The sequence below is a fragment of the Pseudophryne corroboree genome, chromosome 10 (assembly GCF_028390025.1).
Source record: "Pseudophryne corroboree isolate aPseCor3 chromosome 10, aPseCor3.hap2, whole genome shotgun sequence".
In the NCBI taxonomy this organism is placed as follows: domain Eukaryota; kingdom Metazoa; phylum Chordata; class Amphibia; order Anura; family Myobatrachidae; genus Pseudophryne; species Pseudophryne corroboree.
The window spans coordinates 379254015-379270694 of NC_086453.1; the positions used below are offsets into that span (position 1 = coordinate 379254015).

The window sequence follows — 16680 nt, forward strand, 5'->3', positions numbered from 1 at the left end:
AATATAATACGCCTGAATATAGCGGTATACAGAAACACTGACTGCAATATAATACACCCGAGTATAGCGGTATACAGAAACACTGACTGCAATATAATACACCTGGGTATAGCGGTATACAGAAACACTGACTGCAATATAATACACCTGGGTATAGCGGTATATAGAAACACTGACTGCACTATAATACACCTGAGTATAGTGGTATACAGAAACACTGACTGCAATATAGTACACCTGGGTATAGCGGTATACAGAAACACTGACTGCAATATAATACACCTGAGTATAGCGGTATACAGAAACACTGACTGCAATATAATACACCTGAGTATAGCAGTATACAGAAACACTGACTGCAGTATAATATACCCGAGTATAACGGTATACAGAAACACTGACTGCAATATAATACACCTGAGTATAGTGGTATACAGAAACACTGACTGCAATATAATACACCTGGGTATAGCGGTATACAGAAACACTGACTGCAATATAGTACATCTGGGTATAGCGGTATACAGAAACACTGACTGCAATATAATACACCTGGGTATAGCGGTATACAGAAACACTGACTGTAGTATAATACGCCTGGGTATAGCGGTATACAGAAACACTGACTGCAATATAATACACCTGGGTATAGAGGTATACAGAAACACTGACTGCAATATAATACACCTGGGTATAGTGGTATACAGAAACACTGAATGCAATATAATACACCTGGGTATAGCGGTATACAGAAACACTGACTGCAATATAATACACCTGAATATAGGGATATACAGAAACACTGACTGCAGTATAATACACCTGGGTATAGCGGTATACAGAAACACTGACTGCAGTATAATACGCCTAGATATAGCGGTATACAGAAACACTGACTGCAATATAATACACCTGGGTATAGCTGTATACAGAAACACTGACTGTAGTATAATACACCTGGGTATAGCGGTATACAGAAACACTGACTGTAGTATAATACGCCTGGGTATAGCGGTATACAGAAACACTGACTGCAATATAATAATAATACACCTGGGTATAGCGGTATACAGAAACACTGACTGCAATATAATACACCTCGGTATAGCGGTATACAGAAACACTGACTGCAATATAATACACCTGGGTATAGCGGTATACAGAAACACCGACTGCAATATAATACACCTGGGTATAGCGGTATACAGAAACACTGACTGCAATATAATACACCTGGGTATAGTGGTATACAGAAACACTGAATGCAATATAATACACTTGGGTATAGCGGTATACAGAAACACTGACTGCAATATACAGGTTGAGTATCCCATATCCAAATATTCCGAAATACGGAATATTCCGAAATACAGAATTTTTTGAGTGAGACTGAGCTAGTGAAACCTTTGTTTTCTGATGGCTAAATGTACTCAAACCTTGTTTAATACACAAAATAATAAAAAATATTGTATTAAATGACCTTCAGGCTGTGTGTATAAAGTGTATACGAAACATAAATGTACACACACTTTGTTTAATGCATAAAGTTGTTCAAAATATTGGCTAAAATGACCTTCAGGCTGTGTGTATAAGGTGTATATGAACCATAAATGCATTCTGTGCTTAGACTTGGGTCCCATCACTATGAAATCTCATTATGGTATGCAATTATTCCAAAATACGGAATAATCCGATATCCAAAATACCTCTGGTCCCAAGCATTTTGGATAAGAGATACTCAACCTGTAATACACCTGAATATAGGGGTATACAGAAACACTGACTGCAGTATAATACGGGTGGTCTTCTGTTTGCCGGCGGTCGGGCTCCCGGCGCTCAGTATACCGGCGCCGGGAGCCCGACAGCCGGAATACCGACAATTATTTTCCCTCGTGGGGGTCCACGACCCCCATAGAGGGAGAATAAAATAGTGTGGCGCGCGTAGCGCGCCACCGTGCCCGTAGCGTGGCGAGCCCGCAAGGGGCTCATTTGCGCTCGCCAAGCTGTCGGTAAGCCGGCGGTCGGGCTCCCGGCGCCGGGATGCTGGTCGCCGGGAGCCCGACCGCCGGCCAGCCGTAGTGAACCCGTATAATACGCCTGGGTATAGTGGTATACAGAAACACTGACTGCAATATAATACGCCTGAATATAGCGGTATACAGAAACACTGACTGCAGTATAATACACCTGGGTATAGCGGTATACAGAAACACTGACTGCAACATAATACGCCTAGATATAGCGGTATACAGAAACACTGACTGCAATATAATACACCTGGGTATAGCGGTATACAGAAACACTGACTGCAATATAATACACCTGGGTATAGCGGTATACAGAAACACTGACTGCAATATAATACACCTAGGTATAGCGGTATACAGAAACACTGACTGCAATATAATACGCCTGAATATAGCGGTATACAGAAACACTGACTGCAATATAATACACCTGGGTATAGCGGTATACAGAAACACTGACTGCAGTATAATACACCTGGGTATAGCGGTATACAGAACTGCAATATAATACGCCTAGATATAGCGGTATACAGAAACACTGACTGCAATATAATACACCTGGGTATAGCGGTATACAGAAACACTGACTGCAATATAATACACCTGGGTATAGCGGTATACAGAAACACTGACTGCACTATAATACACCTGGGTATAGCGGTATACAGAAACACTGACTGCAGTATAATACACCTGGGTATAGCGGTATACAGAAACACTGACTGCAGTATAATACACCTGGGTATAGCGGTATACAGAAACACTGACTGCACTATAATACACCTGGGTATAGCGGTATACAGAAACACTGACTGCAGTATAATACGCCTGAATATAACGGTATACAGAAACACTGACTGCAATATAATACACCTGAGTATAGCAGTATACAGAAACACTGACTGCAATATAATACACCTGGGTATAGTGGTATACAGAAACACTGACTGCAATATAATACACCTGAGTATAGCGGTATACAGAAACACTGACTGCAATATAATACACCTGGGTATAGTGGTATACAGAAACACTGACTGCAATATAATACGCCTGGGTATAGCAGTATACAGAAACACTGACTGCAATATAATACACCTGAATATAGTGGTATACAGAAACACTGACTGCAATATAATACACCTGAATATAGTGGTATACAGAAACACTGACTGCAATATAATATGCCTGGGTATAGCAGTATACAGAAACACTGACTGCAGTATAATACACCTGAAAATAGTGGTATACAGAAACACTGACTGCAGTATAATACACCTGGGTATAGTGGTATACAGAAACACTGACTGCAATATAATACACCTGAAAATAGTGGTATACAGAAACACTGACTGCAATATAATACACCTGGGTATAGCGGTATACAGAAACACTGACTGCAGTATAATACACCTGGGTATAGCGGTATACAGAAACACTGACTGCAATATAATACACCTGAGTATAGCGGTATACAGAAACACTGACTGCAGTATAATACATCTGGGTATAGCGGTATACAGAAACACTGACTGCAATATAATACACCTGGGTATAGCGGTATACAGAAACACTGACTGCAGTATAATACGCCTGGGTATAGTGGTATACAGAAACACTGACTGCACTATAATACACCTGGGTATAGCGGTATACAGAAACACTGACTGCAGTATAATACGCCTGGGTATAGTGGTATACAGAAACACTGACTGCACTATAATACACCTGAGTATAGCGGTATACAGAAACACTGACTGCAGTATAATACATCTGGGTATAGCGGTATACAGAAACACTGACTGCAGTATAATACGCCTGGGTATAGTGGTATACAGAAACACTAACTGCACTATAATACACCTGAGTATAGTGGTATACAGAAACACTGACTGCAGTATAATACACCTGAATATAGTGGTATACAGAAACACTGACTGCAGTATAATACGCCTGGGTATAGCGGTATACAGAAACACTGACTGCAGTATAATACATCTGGGTATAGTGGTATACAGAAACACTAACTGCACTATAATACACCTGAGTATAGTGGTATACAGAAACACTGACTGCACTATAATACACCTGGGTATAGTGGTATACAGAAACACTGACTGCAGTATAATACACCTGAGTATAGTGGTATACAGAAACACTGACTGCACTATAATACACCTGGGTATAGCGGTATACAGAAACACTGACTGCACTATAATACACCTGAGTATAGTGGTATACAGAAACACTGACTGCAGTATAATACGCCTGGGTATAGCGGTATACAGAAACACTGACTGCACTATAATACACCTGGGTATAGTGGTATACAGAAACACTGACTGCACTATAATACACCTGAATATAGTGGTATACAGAAACACTGACTGCAGTATAATACGCCTGAATATAGTGGTATACAGAAACACTGACTGCAGTATAATACACCTGAATATAGTGGTATACAGAAACACTGACTGCAGTATAATACGCCTGGGTATAGTGGTATACAGAAACACTGACTGCAGTATAATACACCTGAATATAGTGGTATACAGAAACACTGACTGCAGTATAATACGCCTGGGTATAGCGGTATACAGAAACACTGACTGCAATATAATACATCTGGGTATAGCGGTATACAGAAACACTGACTGCACTATAATACACCTGGGTATAGCGGTATACAGAAACACTGACTGCACTATAATACACCTGGGTATAGTGGTATACAGAAACACTGACTGCAGTATAATACACCTGAGTATAGTGGTATACAGAAACACTGACTGCACTATAATACACCTGGGTATAGCGGTATACAGAAACACTGACTGCACTATAATACACCTGAGTATAGTGGTATACAGAAACACTGACTGCACTATAATACACCTGGGTATAGCGGTATACAGAAACACTGACTGCACTATAATACACCTGGCTATAGCGGTATACAGAAACACTGACTGCACTATAATACACCTGGGTATAGCGGTATACAGAAACACTGACTGCAGTATAATACACCGGAATATAGTGGTATACAGAAACACTGACTGCAGTATAATACACCTGAATATAGTGGTATACAGAAACACTGACTGCAGTATAATACGCCTGGGTATAGCGGTATACAGAAACACTGACTGCAGTATAATACACCTGAATATAGTGGTATACAGAAACACTGACTGCAGTATAATACGCCTGGGTATAGCGGTATACAGAAACACTGACTGCACTATAATACACCTGGGTATAGTGGTATACAGAAACACTGACTGCACTATAATACACCTGGGTATAGCGGTATACAGAAACACTGACTGCAGTATAATACACCTGAATATAGTGGTATACAGAAACACTGACTGCAGTATAATACGCCTGGGTATAGTGGTATACAGAAACACTGACTGCAGTATAATACACCTGAATATAGTGGTATACAGAAACACTGACTGCAGTATAATACGCCTGGGTATAGTGGTATACAGAAACACTGACTGCAGTATAATACACCTGGGTATAGAGGTATACAGAAACACTGACTGCAGTATAATACGCCTGGGTATAGTGGTATACAGAAACACTGACTGCAGTATAATACACCTGAATATAGTGGTATACAGAAACACTGACTGCAGTATAATACGCCTGGGTATAGTGGTATACAGAAACACTGACTGCACTATAATACACCTGGGTATAGTGGTATACAGAAACACTGACTGCAGTATAATACGCCTGGGTATAGTGGTATACAGAAACACTGACTGCAGTATAATACACCTGGGTATAGAGGTATACAGAAACACTGACTGCAGTATAATACGCCTGGGTATAGTGGTATACAGAAACACTGACTGCAGTATAATACACCTGAATATAGTGGTATACAGAAACACTGACTGCAGTATAATACGCCTGGGTATAGTGGTATACAGAAACACTGACTGCAATATAATACACCTGAATATAGTGGTATACAGAAACACTGACTGCAGTATAATACACCTGGGTATAGAGGTATACAGAAACACTGACTGCAGTATAATACGCCTGGGTATAGTGGTATACAGAAACACTGACTGCAGTATAATACATCTGGGTATAGCGGTATACAGAAACACTGACTGCAGTATAATACGCCTGGGTATAGTGGTATACAGAAACACTGACTGCAGTATAATACACCTGGGTATAGCGGTATACAGAAACACTGACTGCAGTATAATACGCCTGGGTATAGTGGTATACAGAAACACTGACTGCAGTATAATACACCTGGGTATAGCGGTATACAGAAACACTGACTGCAGTATAATACGCCTGGGTATAGTGGTATACAGAAACACTGACTGCAGTATAATACATCTGGGTATAGCGGTATACAGAAACACTGACTGCAGTATAATACACCTGGGTATAGCGGTATACAGAAACACTGACTGCAGTATAATACACCTGGGTATAGCGGTATACAGAAACACTGACTGCAGTATAATACACCTGGGTATAGCGGTATACAGAAACACTGACTGCAGTCCGGGGTGGTCCAGTAAGCGGAAACAGTGCACTCCCTACAGGTTTGAATAATTGCTGGCGGCCAGCTATGGTAAGCCCAGTGCGGAGCTTAGAATGCAGAGCGCTGCGGAACGTGCTGGCGCTATATAAGTAGATGTTAATAATAATACTCAGCGCACATAGAGGCGTGACAGATATTTCTGCCCAAACTGCAGGCGCAGAACTGGAATATTTTGCTTTTAAAGGCTGAGCGATAGGTTTACTACATGGCACCCAGAGAGGTGTACAGGGGTGTGTGCACGGATGTACAGGTCTGTCACATGTGCTAGGCGTGTACGTGTATGTATGTACAGAGGCATATGTCACACTCACAGCTGGAACATCTTCCCGTTCGGAGTTACTCTGCCCAGCATCCTCCTGTGGGAAGCACTGCAACTGTTCCAGGTACCACAGCAAGGCTCCTTCCTGCAGAGGGTCCGGCTGCCAGTCTGCCAGGGACTCTTCTGCCTCCTCCTCCGAGTCCTCGTCCTGTGACATGCCAAGTGCCTTATCCTCTGTCTCTTCCCTCATCTCCCCTGTGCGGGGCTGCCCAGTACTGCGCCCTCTCACTCCTCACCGCCACAGACAGCTGGCACAGCAGCGCAATGACCAGCAAGGTGCCACTCTGGTTCCCAGGGTCTGTCTCCTGCTCACACTAGCTGTCCCTTTCACACACACACAGCCACTCCCCACCTCCAGAACCACGTGGGTCTCTGCCCTACAGTAACCCTGGCTGTGTCAGCCCCCAGCAGATGTTATGAACAACACAGCAGCAGGAAGAGGGAGGAAGCAGAGAGATATCAACACGGGCGATCCCTGCGAGAGTCACTATAGTGCAATGAACCCACTGTACAGCCCTAGCAACAGGGCTCAGCACCGGCCACCGAAACCTACAGCTCACTCATCTGCTCATTAGTCACTGGCAGGTTTCACTCACGATCAATACCTGGCCGCAATGTGAGCCAGGTGTAAACAGTAACCGGTATCCAGGCCGCAGAGAACACTCCTCCTGATGCTTTCTAACAAACACGCGGTATATGCGTCCTTATACACCTAGCCTCAATACGCCATACGGTGCCGGATGCCCGGTGCAAGCGAGCTGCGCCGTGCGGACTCGCGTAGAAACATTTTCTTCAAATTTGCACCGCAGACGCAGCGAAACACCACGCAGTCTGTACCGGAGACCCCGGGCTGCAACATTAACCGCAACAGCAACTGGTTCTAAATAAGTATAAGTGATTGCAGAGGAGGCACCACAGAACGTGGCGTGAAAAAAAGCCGTGATATACAAGTGCCGCACATATCACATGACTCCGTGCAGTCCCGTGGAGGGGTTTTGTCGCACTGCAACCAATAGGCACTTGTGAGCGACAAAGACACTCAAAAATGTATGTGATAGATAGATAGATAGATAGATAGATAGATAGATAGATAGATAGATAGATAGATAGAGATGGAGCCACAGTTATCTTGGCTAGTTTGCTGCGCCTAGGCGCACCATGGTTTATTAGCATAAGCCTTTCATCTATTGTTCTCAGCTGCAATACAATACAGAGAGAACAATACAGCAGGGGATTAAATCATTACAGCAGGGGATTAAGTCCGACTGCCCTGGCTCAATTAATCCTATTAAAAGGACAAGATAAAGATGGCTCCATCTGTAGATAGATCGATCACATACACAGACTGCAGCCCTGCCCTTCGCTGTATAATGACGGGCTTGTGTAGAGGGCAGGACAAGTTGACGTGATTCATCTAGAGCAGAGGTTCTCAAACTCGGTCCTCGGGGGCCCACACAGTGCATGTTTTGCAGGTCTCCTCACAGAATCGCAAGTGAAATAATTAGCTCCACCTGTGGACCTTTTAAAAAGTGTCAGTGAGTAATTAATACACCTGTGCACCTGCTGGGTTACCTGCAAAACATGCACTGTGTGGGCTCCCGAGGACCGAGTTTGAGAACCTCTGATCTAGAGTCATGACATGGAATCCGGGGAAGTGGAATGCAGATGGTGGTGTACCAGAGATTGTGAGTTCTCTCCATTCCAGGAGAGGTCTGACTCCTCCATACAAAACATGACCCACGGTGGTGATGGACCACACACGGCCCCCAAGCCTTCACCTGCGGCCCCAGCTCTTCTGCTTTGTAGTTACTGTCTGGTATTGTGTAAAGCTGGTTACACATAGGCCGATAACAACACGATTTGCCATATCAAAACGTCAAATCGTGCATATCATCTCGTCTGTTGCATGCGTCTTCTTACGGTCGGCCGTGCTGCACGGCCAACCAGACATTGGGGGTCATTCCGAGTTGTTCGCTCGCTAGCAGTTTTTAGCAGCCGTGCAAACGCTATGCCGCCGCCCTCTGAGAGTGTATTTTAGCTTAGCGGAAGTGCGAACGGTTGTATCGCAGAGCGGCTGCAAACATTTATTGTGTAGTTTCAGAGTAGCTCAAAACCTACTCAGCGCTTGCGATCACTTCAGACTGTTCAGTTCCTGTTTTGACGTCACAAACACGCCCTGCGTTCGCCCAGCCACGCCTGCATTTTTTCACACACTCCCTGAAAACGGTCAGATGACACCCAGAAACGCCCTCTTCCCGTCAATCACTCTGCGGCCAGCAGTGCTAATGAAAAGCTTCGCTAGACCTTGTGTGAAACTACAACGTTCGTTGTAATATTACTTCGCGCGTGCGCATTGCGCCGCATACGCATGTGCAGAAGTGCCATTTTTTTATGCCTGATCAGATGCCTGGGACTGGCGGTTACAGTTACAAAACTGAAAACTTTGATGGTTTTTGCAGTTCATTGACCGTTAACATAACCTGCCAGACCGTGGCTGAGCGTGGCCGGAGGGACCTGCTACTGTAACGAGGCCTCCATGCAGCTCACCCACTAAGCCCTGACCCTGCTTTGTGTGCGCATTGGGAAATTAATGAATGACTAAGCGCGTAGCACGGGGAAGTGTCTGCTGGGGACATCGGAAGAGTAGAGGTTATTACTGGCTCCCGCTTACACAATCAGAGATAAGGATCTGCAGGAGATAGAACATTAACTGTATGGTAAACACGGAGAGCTGGGACCGGCTGGTACCTCCTGGCAGGGAGTACAAGGGGCATCCTCACAAGACAGATGGGGTTAGGCCGAGACCCAATAAAAAGGAGGTGTCGGCTACTGCAGAGCAACACCGCAAACTTCCAAGATGACTAAAACGCACTAATAAACGGGAATAGGAAGGAATGGAAGCTGGCGGGGTCTCAGAAAAGACAGCAATTCAATATAAAATACAGATACTGTATATAGAATGTAGGGAGGGTGGGGATCAGCAGGATACACACTAATAGCCTGCGGGGGGACGGGGGAACAGCACGGGGGGTGCTTACTCTGCGTATATGTTGCCGCTCATGCTGAAGAAAAGAAAACAGGAGACATGACAACATGCAGAAACAGTGACGTCGGAACATTTCCAAAATCCCAGACACACAGACATGTATGGAGGGAGTGCAGGGTTCTCTCCAGGCGTATTGCTCCTCCGCTGCAGCCCAAACTAGCACCAGTCATATTCCACACGGCAAATGACACTACACAATGCAAGGATATAGCCAGAACTTCACACATAGCAGGTGCAACAACGTACACACATGCAGAGCTGGGAACCCAGACATTGCAGTCTCCTGGAGAGTGGGGTATAGGAGGCCGGAGGTGGGATAGTGTAAGGGGAGTGGAGCCATTGTGGAGACTGGCAGAGGAGAGGAGAGGGAACACAGTCCTTCTGCAGCATTGTGTGATGTGGAGTGTGGGGTACAGGAGGCCGGAGGTGGGATAGTGTAAGGGGAGTGGAGCCATTGTGGAGACTGGCAGAGGAGAGGAGAGGAAACACAGTCCTTCTGCAGCATTGTGTGATGTGGAGTGTGGGGTACAGGAGGCCGGAGGTGGGATAGTGTAAGGGGAGTGGAGCCATTGTGGAGACTGGCAGAGGAGAGGAGAGGAAACACAGTCCTTCTGCAGCATTGTGTGATGTGGAGTGTGGGGTACAGGAGGCCGGAGGTGGGATAGTGTAAGGGAAGTGGAGCCATTGTGGAGACTGGCAGAAAGGGGGAGGAAACACAGTCCTTCTGCAGCATTGTGTGATGTGTACTGTGGGGTACAGGAGGCCGGAGGTGGGATAGTGTAAGGGGAGTGGAGCCATTGTGGAGACTGGCAGAGGGGAGAGGAAACACAGTCCTTATGCAGCATTGTGTGACGTGGAGTGTGGGGTACAGGAGGCAGGAGGTGGGATAGTGTAAGGGAAGTGGAGCCATTGTGGAGACTGGCAGAAAGGGGGAGGAAACACAGTCCTTCTGCAGCATTGTGTGATGTGTAGTGTGGGGTACAGGAGGCCGGAGGTGGGATAGTGTAAGGGGAGTGGAGCCATTGTGGAGACTGGCAGAGGGGAGAGGAAACACAGTCCTTATGCAGCATTGTGTGATGTGAAGTGTGGGGTACAGGAGGCCGGAGGTGGGATAGTGTAAGGGAAGTGGAGCCATTGTGGAGACTGGCAGAGAGGAGAGGAAACACAGTCCTTCTGCAGCATTGTGTGACGTGTAGTGTGGGGTACAGGAGGCCGGAGGTGGGATAGTGTAAGGGAAGTGGAGCTATTGTGGAGACTGGCAGAGAGAGGAGAGGAAACACAGTCCTTCTGCAGCATTGTGTGACGTGTAGTGTGTGGTACAGGAGGCCGGAGGTGGGATAGTGTAAGGGAAGTGGAGCCATTGTGGAGACTGGCAGAGAGGAGAGGAAACACAGTCCTTCTGCAGCATTGTGTGATGTGGAGTGTGGGGTACAGGAGGCCGGAGGTGGGATAGTGTAAGGGAAGTGGAGCCATTGTGGAGACTGGCAGAGAGGAGAGGAAACACAGTCCTTCTGCAGCATTGTGTGATGTGGAGTGTGGGGTACAGGAGGCCGGAGGTGGGATAGTGTAAGGGAAGTGGAGCCATTGTGGAGACTGGCAGAGAGGGGGAGAGGAAACACAGTCCTTCTGCAGCATTGTGTGACGTGGAGTGTGGGGTACAGGAGGCCGGAGGTGGGATAGTGTAAGGGAAGTGGAGCCATTGTGGAGACTGGCAGAGAGGAGAGGAAACACAGTCCGTCTGCAGCATTGTGTGATGTGAAGTGTGGGGTACAGGAGGCCGGAGGTGGGATAGTGTAAGGGAAGTGGAGCCATTGTGGAGACTGGCAGAGAGGGGGAGAGGAAACACAGTCCTTCTGCAGCATTGTGTGACGTGGAGTGTGGGGTACAGGAGGCCGGAGGTGGGATAGTGTAAGGGAAGTGGAGCCATTGTGGAGACTGGCAGAGAGGGGGAGAGGAAACACAGTCCTTCTGCAGCATTGTGTGACGTGGAGTGTGGGGTACAGGAGGCCGGAGGTGGGATAATGTAAGGGAAGTGGAGCCATTGTGGAGACTGGCAGAGAGAGGAGAGGAAACACAGTCCTTCTGCAGCATTGTGTGACGTGGAGTGTGGGGTACAGGAGGCCGAAGCTGGGATAGTGTAAGGGGAGTGGAGCCATTGTGGAGACTGGCAGAGAGGGAGAGGAAACACAGTCCTTCTGCAGCATTGTGTGACGTGGAGTGTGGGGTACAGGAGGCTGGAGGTGGGACAGTGTAAGGGGAGTGGAGCCATTGTGGAGACTGGCAGAGGAGAGGAAACACAGTCCTCCTGCAGCATTGTGTGACGTGGAGTGTGGGGTACAGGAGGCCGGAGGTGGGATAGTGTAAGGAAAGTGGAGCTATTGTGGAGACTGGCAGAGAGAGGAGAGGAAACACAGTCCTTCTGCAGCATTGTGTGATGTGGAGTGTGGGGTACAGGAGGCCGGAGGTGGGATAGTGTAAGGGAAGTGGAGCCATTGTGGAGACTGGCAGAGAGGGGGAGAGGAAACACAGTCCTACTGCAGCATTGTGTGACGTGGAGTGTGGGATACAGGAGGCCGGAGGTGGGATAGTGTAAGGGAAGTGGAGCCATTGTGGAGACTGGCAGAGAGGGGGAGAGGAAACAGTCCTTCTGCAGCATTGTGTGACGTGGAGTGTGGGGTACAGGAGGCCGGAGGTGGGATAATGTAAGGGAAGTGGAGCCATTGTGGAGACTGGCAGAGAGAGGAGAGGAAACACAGTCCTTCTGCAGCATTGTGTGACGTGGAGTGTGGGGTACAGGAGGCCGAAGCTGGGATAGTGTAAGGGGAGTGGAGCCATTGTGGAGACTGGCAGAGAGGGAGAGGAAACACAGTCCTTCTGCAGCATTGTGTGACGTGGAGTGTGGGGTACAGGAGGCCGGAGCTGGGATAGTGTAAGGGGAGTGGAGCCATTGTGGAGACTGGCAGAGGAGAGGAAACAGTCCTTCTGCAGCATTGTGTGATGTGGAGTGTGGGGTACAGGAGGCCGGAGGTGGGATAGTGTAAGGAAAGTGGAGCTATTGTGGAGACTGGCAGAGAGAGGAGAGGAAACACAGTCCTTCTGCAGCATTGTGTGACGTGGAGTGTGGGGTACAGGAGGCCGGAGGTGGGATAGTGTAAGGAAAGTGGAGCTATTGTGGAGACTGGCAGAGAGAGGAGAGGAAACACAGTCCTTCTGCAGCATTGTGTGACGTGTAGTGTGGGATACAGGAGGCCGGAGGTGGGATAGTGTAAGGGAAGTGGAGCCATTGTGGAGACTGGCAGAGAGAGGAGAGGAAACACAGTCCTTCTGCAGCATTGTGTGACGTGGAGTGTGGGGTACAGGAGGCCGGAGGTGGGATAGTGTAAGGGGAGTGGAGCCATTGTGGAGACTGGCAGAGAGAGGAGAGGAAACACAGTCCTTCTGCAGCATTGTGTGATGTGGAGTGTGCGGTACAGGAGGCTGGAGGTGGGATAGTGTAAGGGAAGTGGAGCCATTGTGGAGACTGGCAGAGAGAGGAGAGGAAACACAGTCCTTCTGCAGCATTGTGTGACGTGGAGTGTGGGGTACAGGAGGCCGGAGGTGGGATAGTGTAAGGGGAGTGGAGCCATTGTGGAGACTGGCAGAGAGAGGAGAGGAAACACAGTCCTTCTGCAGCATTGTGTGATGTGGAGTGTGCGGTACAGGAGGCTGGAGGTGGGATAGTGTAAGGGAAGTGGAGCCATTGTGGAGACTGGCAGAGAGGGAGAGGAAACACAGTCCTTCTGCAGCATTGTGTGATGTGGAGTGTGGGGTACAGGAGGCCGGAGGTGGGATAGTGTAAGGGAAGTGGAGCCATTGTGGAGACTGGCAGAGAGGAGAGGAAACACAGTCCTCCTGCAGCATTGTGTGATGTGGAGTGTGGGATACAGGAGGCCGGAGGTGGGATAGTGTAAGGTAAGTGGAGCCATTGTGGAGACTGGCAGAGAGGGAGAGGAAACACAGTCCTTCTGCAGCATTGTGTGACGTGGAGTGTGGGGTACAGGAGGCCAGAGATGGGATAGTGTAAGGGGAGTGGAGCCATTGTGGAGACTGGCAGAGGGGAGAGGAAACACAGTCCTTCTGCAGCATTGTGTGACGTGGAGTGTGGGGTATAGGAGGCCGGAGGTGGGATAGTGTAAGGGAAGTGAAGCCATTGTGGAGACTGGCAGAGGGGAGAGGAAACACAGTCCTTCTGCAGCATTGTGTGACGTGGAGTGTGGGGTATAGGAGGCCGGAGGTGGGATAGTGTAAGGGAAGTGGAGCCATTGTGGAGACTGGCAGAGGAGAGGAAACACAGTCCTTCTGCAGCATTGTGTGACGTGGAGTGTGGGGTACAGGAGGCAGGAGGTGGGATAGTGTAAGGGAAGTGGGGCCATTGTGGAGACTGGCAGAGAGAGGAGAGGAAACACAGTCCTTCTGCAGCATTGTGTGACGTGGAGTGTGGGGTACAGGAGGCCGGAGGTGGGATAGTGTAAGGGAAGTGGAGACATTGTGGAGACTGGCAGAGAGGGGGAGGAAACACAGTCCTTCTGCAGCATTGTGTGATGTGGAGTGTGGGGTACAGGAGGCCGGAGGTGGGATAGTGTAAGGGAAGTGGAGCCATTGTGGAGACTGGCAGAGGGGAGAGGAAACACAGTCCTTCTGCAGCATTGTGTGACGTGTAGTGTGGGGTACAGGAGGCTGGAGGTGGGATAGTGTAAGGGAAGTGGAGCCATTGTGGAGACTGGCAGAGGAGAGGAAACACAGTCCTTCTGCAGCATTGTGTGACGTGGAGTGTGGGGTACAGGAGGCCGGAGGTGGGATAGTGTAAGGGAAGTGGAGACATTGTGGAGACTGGCAGAGGGGGGAGGAAACACAGTCCTTCTGCAGCATTGTGTGATGTGGAGTGTGGGGTACAGGAGGCCGGAGGTGGGATAGTGTAAGGGAAGTGGAGCCATTGTGGAGACTGGCAGAGAGGAGAGGAAACACAGTCCTTCTGCAGCATTGTATGACGTGAAGTGTGGGGGAAGTGGAGCTATTGTGGAGACTGGCAGAGAGGAGAGAGGAAACACAGTCCTTCTGCAGCATTGTGTGACGTGGAGTGTGGGGTATAGGAGGCCGGAGGTGGGATAGTGTAAGGGAAGTGCAGCCATTGTGGAGACTGGCAGAGAGAGGAGAGGAAACACAGTCCTTCTGCAGCATTGTATGACGTGAAGTGTGGGGGAAGTGGAGCCATTGTGGAGACTGGCAGAGAGAGGAGAGGAAACACAGTCCTTCTGCAGCATTGTGTGACGTGGAGTGTGGGGTACAGGAGGCCGGAGGTGGGATAGTGTAAGGGGAGTGGAGCCATTGTGGAGACTGGCAGAGAGAGGAGAGGAAACACAGTCCTTCTGCAGCATTGTGTGATGTGGAGTGTGCGGTACAGGAGGCTGGAGGTGGGATAGTGTAAGGGAAGTGGAGCCATTGTGGAGACTGGCAGAGAGGGAGAGGAAACACAGTCCTCCTGCAGCATTGTGTGATGTGGAGTGTGGGATACAGGAGGCCGGAGGTGGGATAGTGTAAGGGAAGTGGAGCCATTGTGGAGACTGGCAGAGAGGGAGAGGAAACACAGTCCTTCTGCAGCATTGTGTGACGTGGAGTGTGGGGTATAGGAGGCCGGAGGTGGGATAGTGTAAGGGAAGTGGAGCCATTGTGGAGACTGGCAGAGGAGAGGAAACACAGTCCTTCTGCAGCATTGTGTGACGTGGAGTGTGGGGTACAGGAGGCAGGAGGTGGGATAGTGTAAGGGAAGTGGAGCCATTGTGGAGACTGGCAGAGGGGAGAGGAAACACAGTCCTTCTGCAGCATTGTGTGACGTGGAGTGTGGGGTACAGGAGGCAGGAGGTGGGATAGTGTAAGGGAAGTGGAGCCATTGTGGAGACTGGCAGAGAGGAGAGGAAACACAGTCCTTCTGCAGCATTGTGTGACGTGGGGTGTGGGGTACAGGAGGCCAGAGGTGGGATAGTGTAAGGGAAGTGGAGCCATTGTGGAGACTGGCAGAGGGGAGAGGAAACACAGTCCTTCTGCAGCATTGTGTGACGTGTAGTGTGGGGTACAGGAGGCTGGAGGTGGGATAGTGTAAGGGAAGTGGAGCCATTGTGGAGACTGGCAGAGGAGAGGAAACACAGTCCTTCTGCAGCATTGTGTGACGTGGAGTGTGGGGTACAGGAGGCCGGAGGTGGGATAGTGTAAGGGAAGTGGAGACATTGTGGAGACTGGCAGAGGGGGGAGGAAACACAGTCCTTCTGCAGCATTGTGTGACGTGGAGTGTGGGGTACAGGAGGCCGGAGGTGGGATAGTGTAAGGGGAGTGGAGCCATTGTGGAGACAGGCAGAGAGAGGGAGAGGAAACACAGTCCTTCTGCAGCATTGTGTGACGTGGAGTGTGGGGTACAGGAGGCCGGAGGTGGGATAGTGTAAGGGAAGTGGAGCCATTGTGGAGACTGGCAGAGAGGGGAGAGGAAACACAGTCCTTCTGCAGCATTGTGTGACGTGGAGTGTGGGGTACAGGAGGCCGGAGGTGGGAAAGTGTAAGGGAAGTGGAGCCATTGTGGAGACTGGCAGAGAGGAGAGGAAACACAGTCCTTCTGCAGCATTGTATGACGTGAAGTGTGGGGGAAGTGGAGCTATTGTGGAGACTG

General features: G+C 48.6%; 1 protein-coding gene across 10 annotated transcripts in view; it reads right to left on the minus strand.

Annotated features, from left to right (window-relative positions):
- The window catches only part of GRAMD1B (GRAM domain containing 1B), a 662311-nt gene that overhangs the window by 93638 nt on the left and 551993 nt on the right, over positions 1-16680 (minus strand). The window contains exon 1 of one of the 10 annotated variants that reach the window (XM_063943815.1): positions 6933-7443. The exons of the other annotated variants lie outside the window; for them this stretch is intronic. Coding sequence (XP_063799885.1) covers positions 6933-7130 — 198 coding nt within the window. The 5' untranslated portion in view covers positions 7131-7443. Of the gene's footprint in view, positions 1-6932; positions 7444-16680 lie in introns of those variants that run through there. 10 annotated transcript variants of the gene reach the window in all.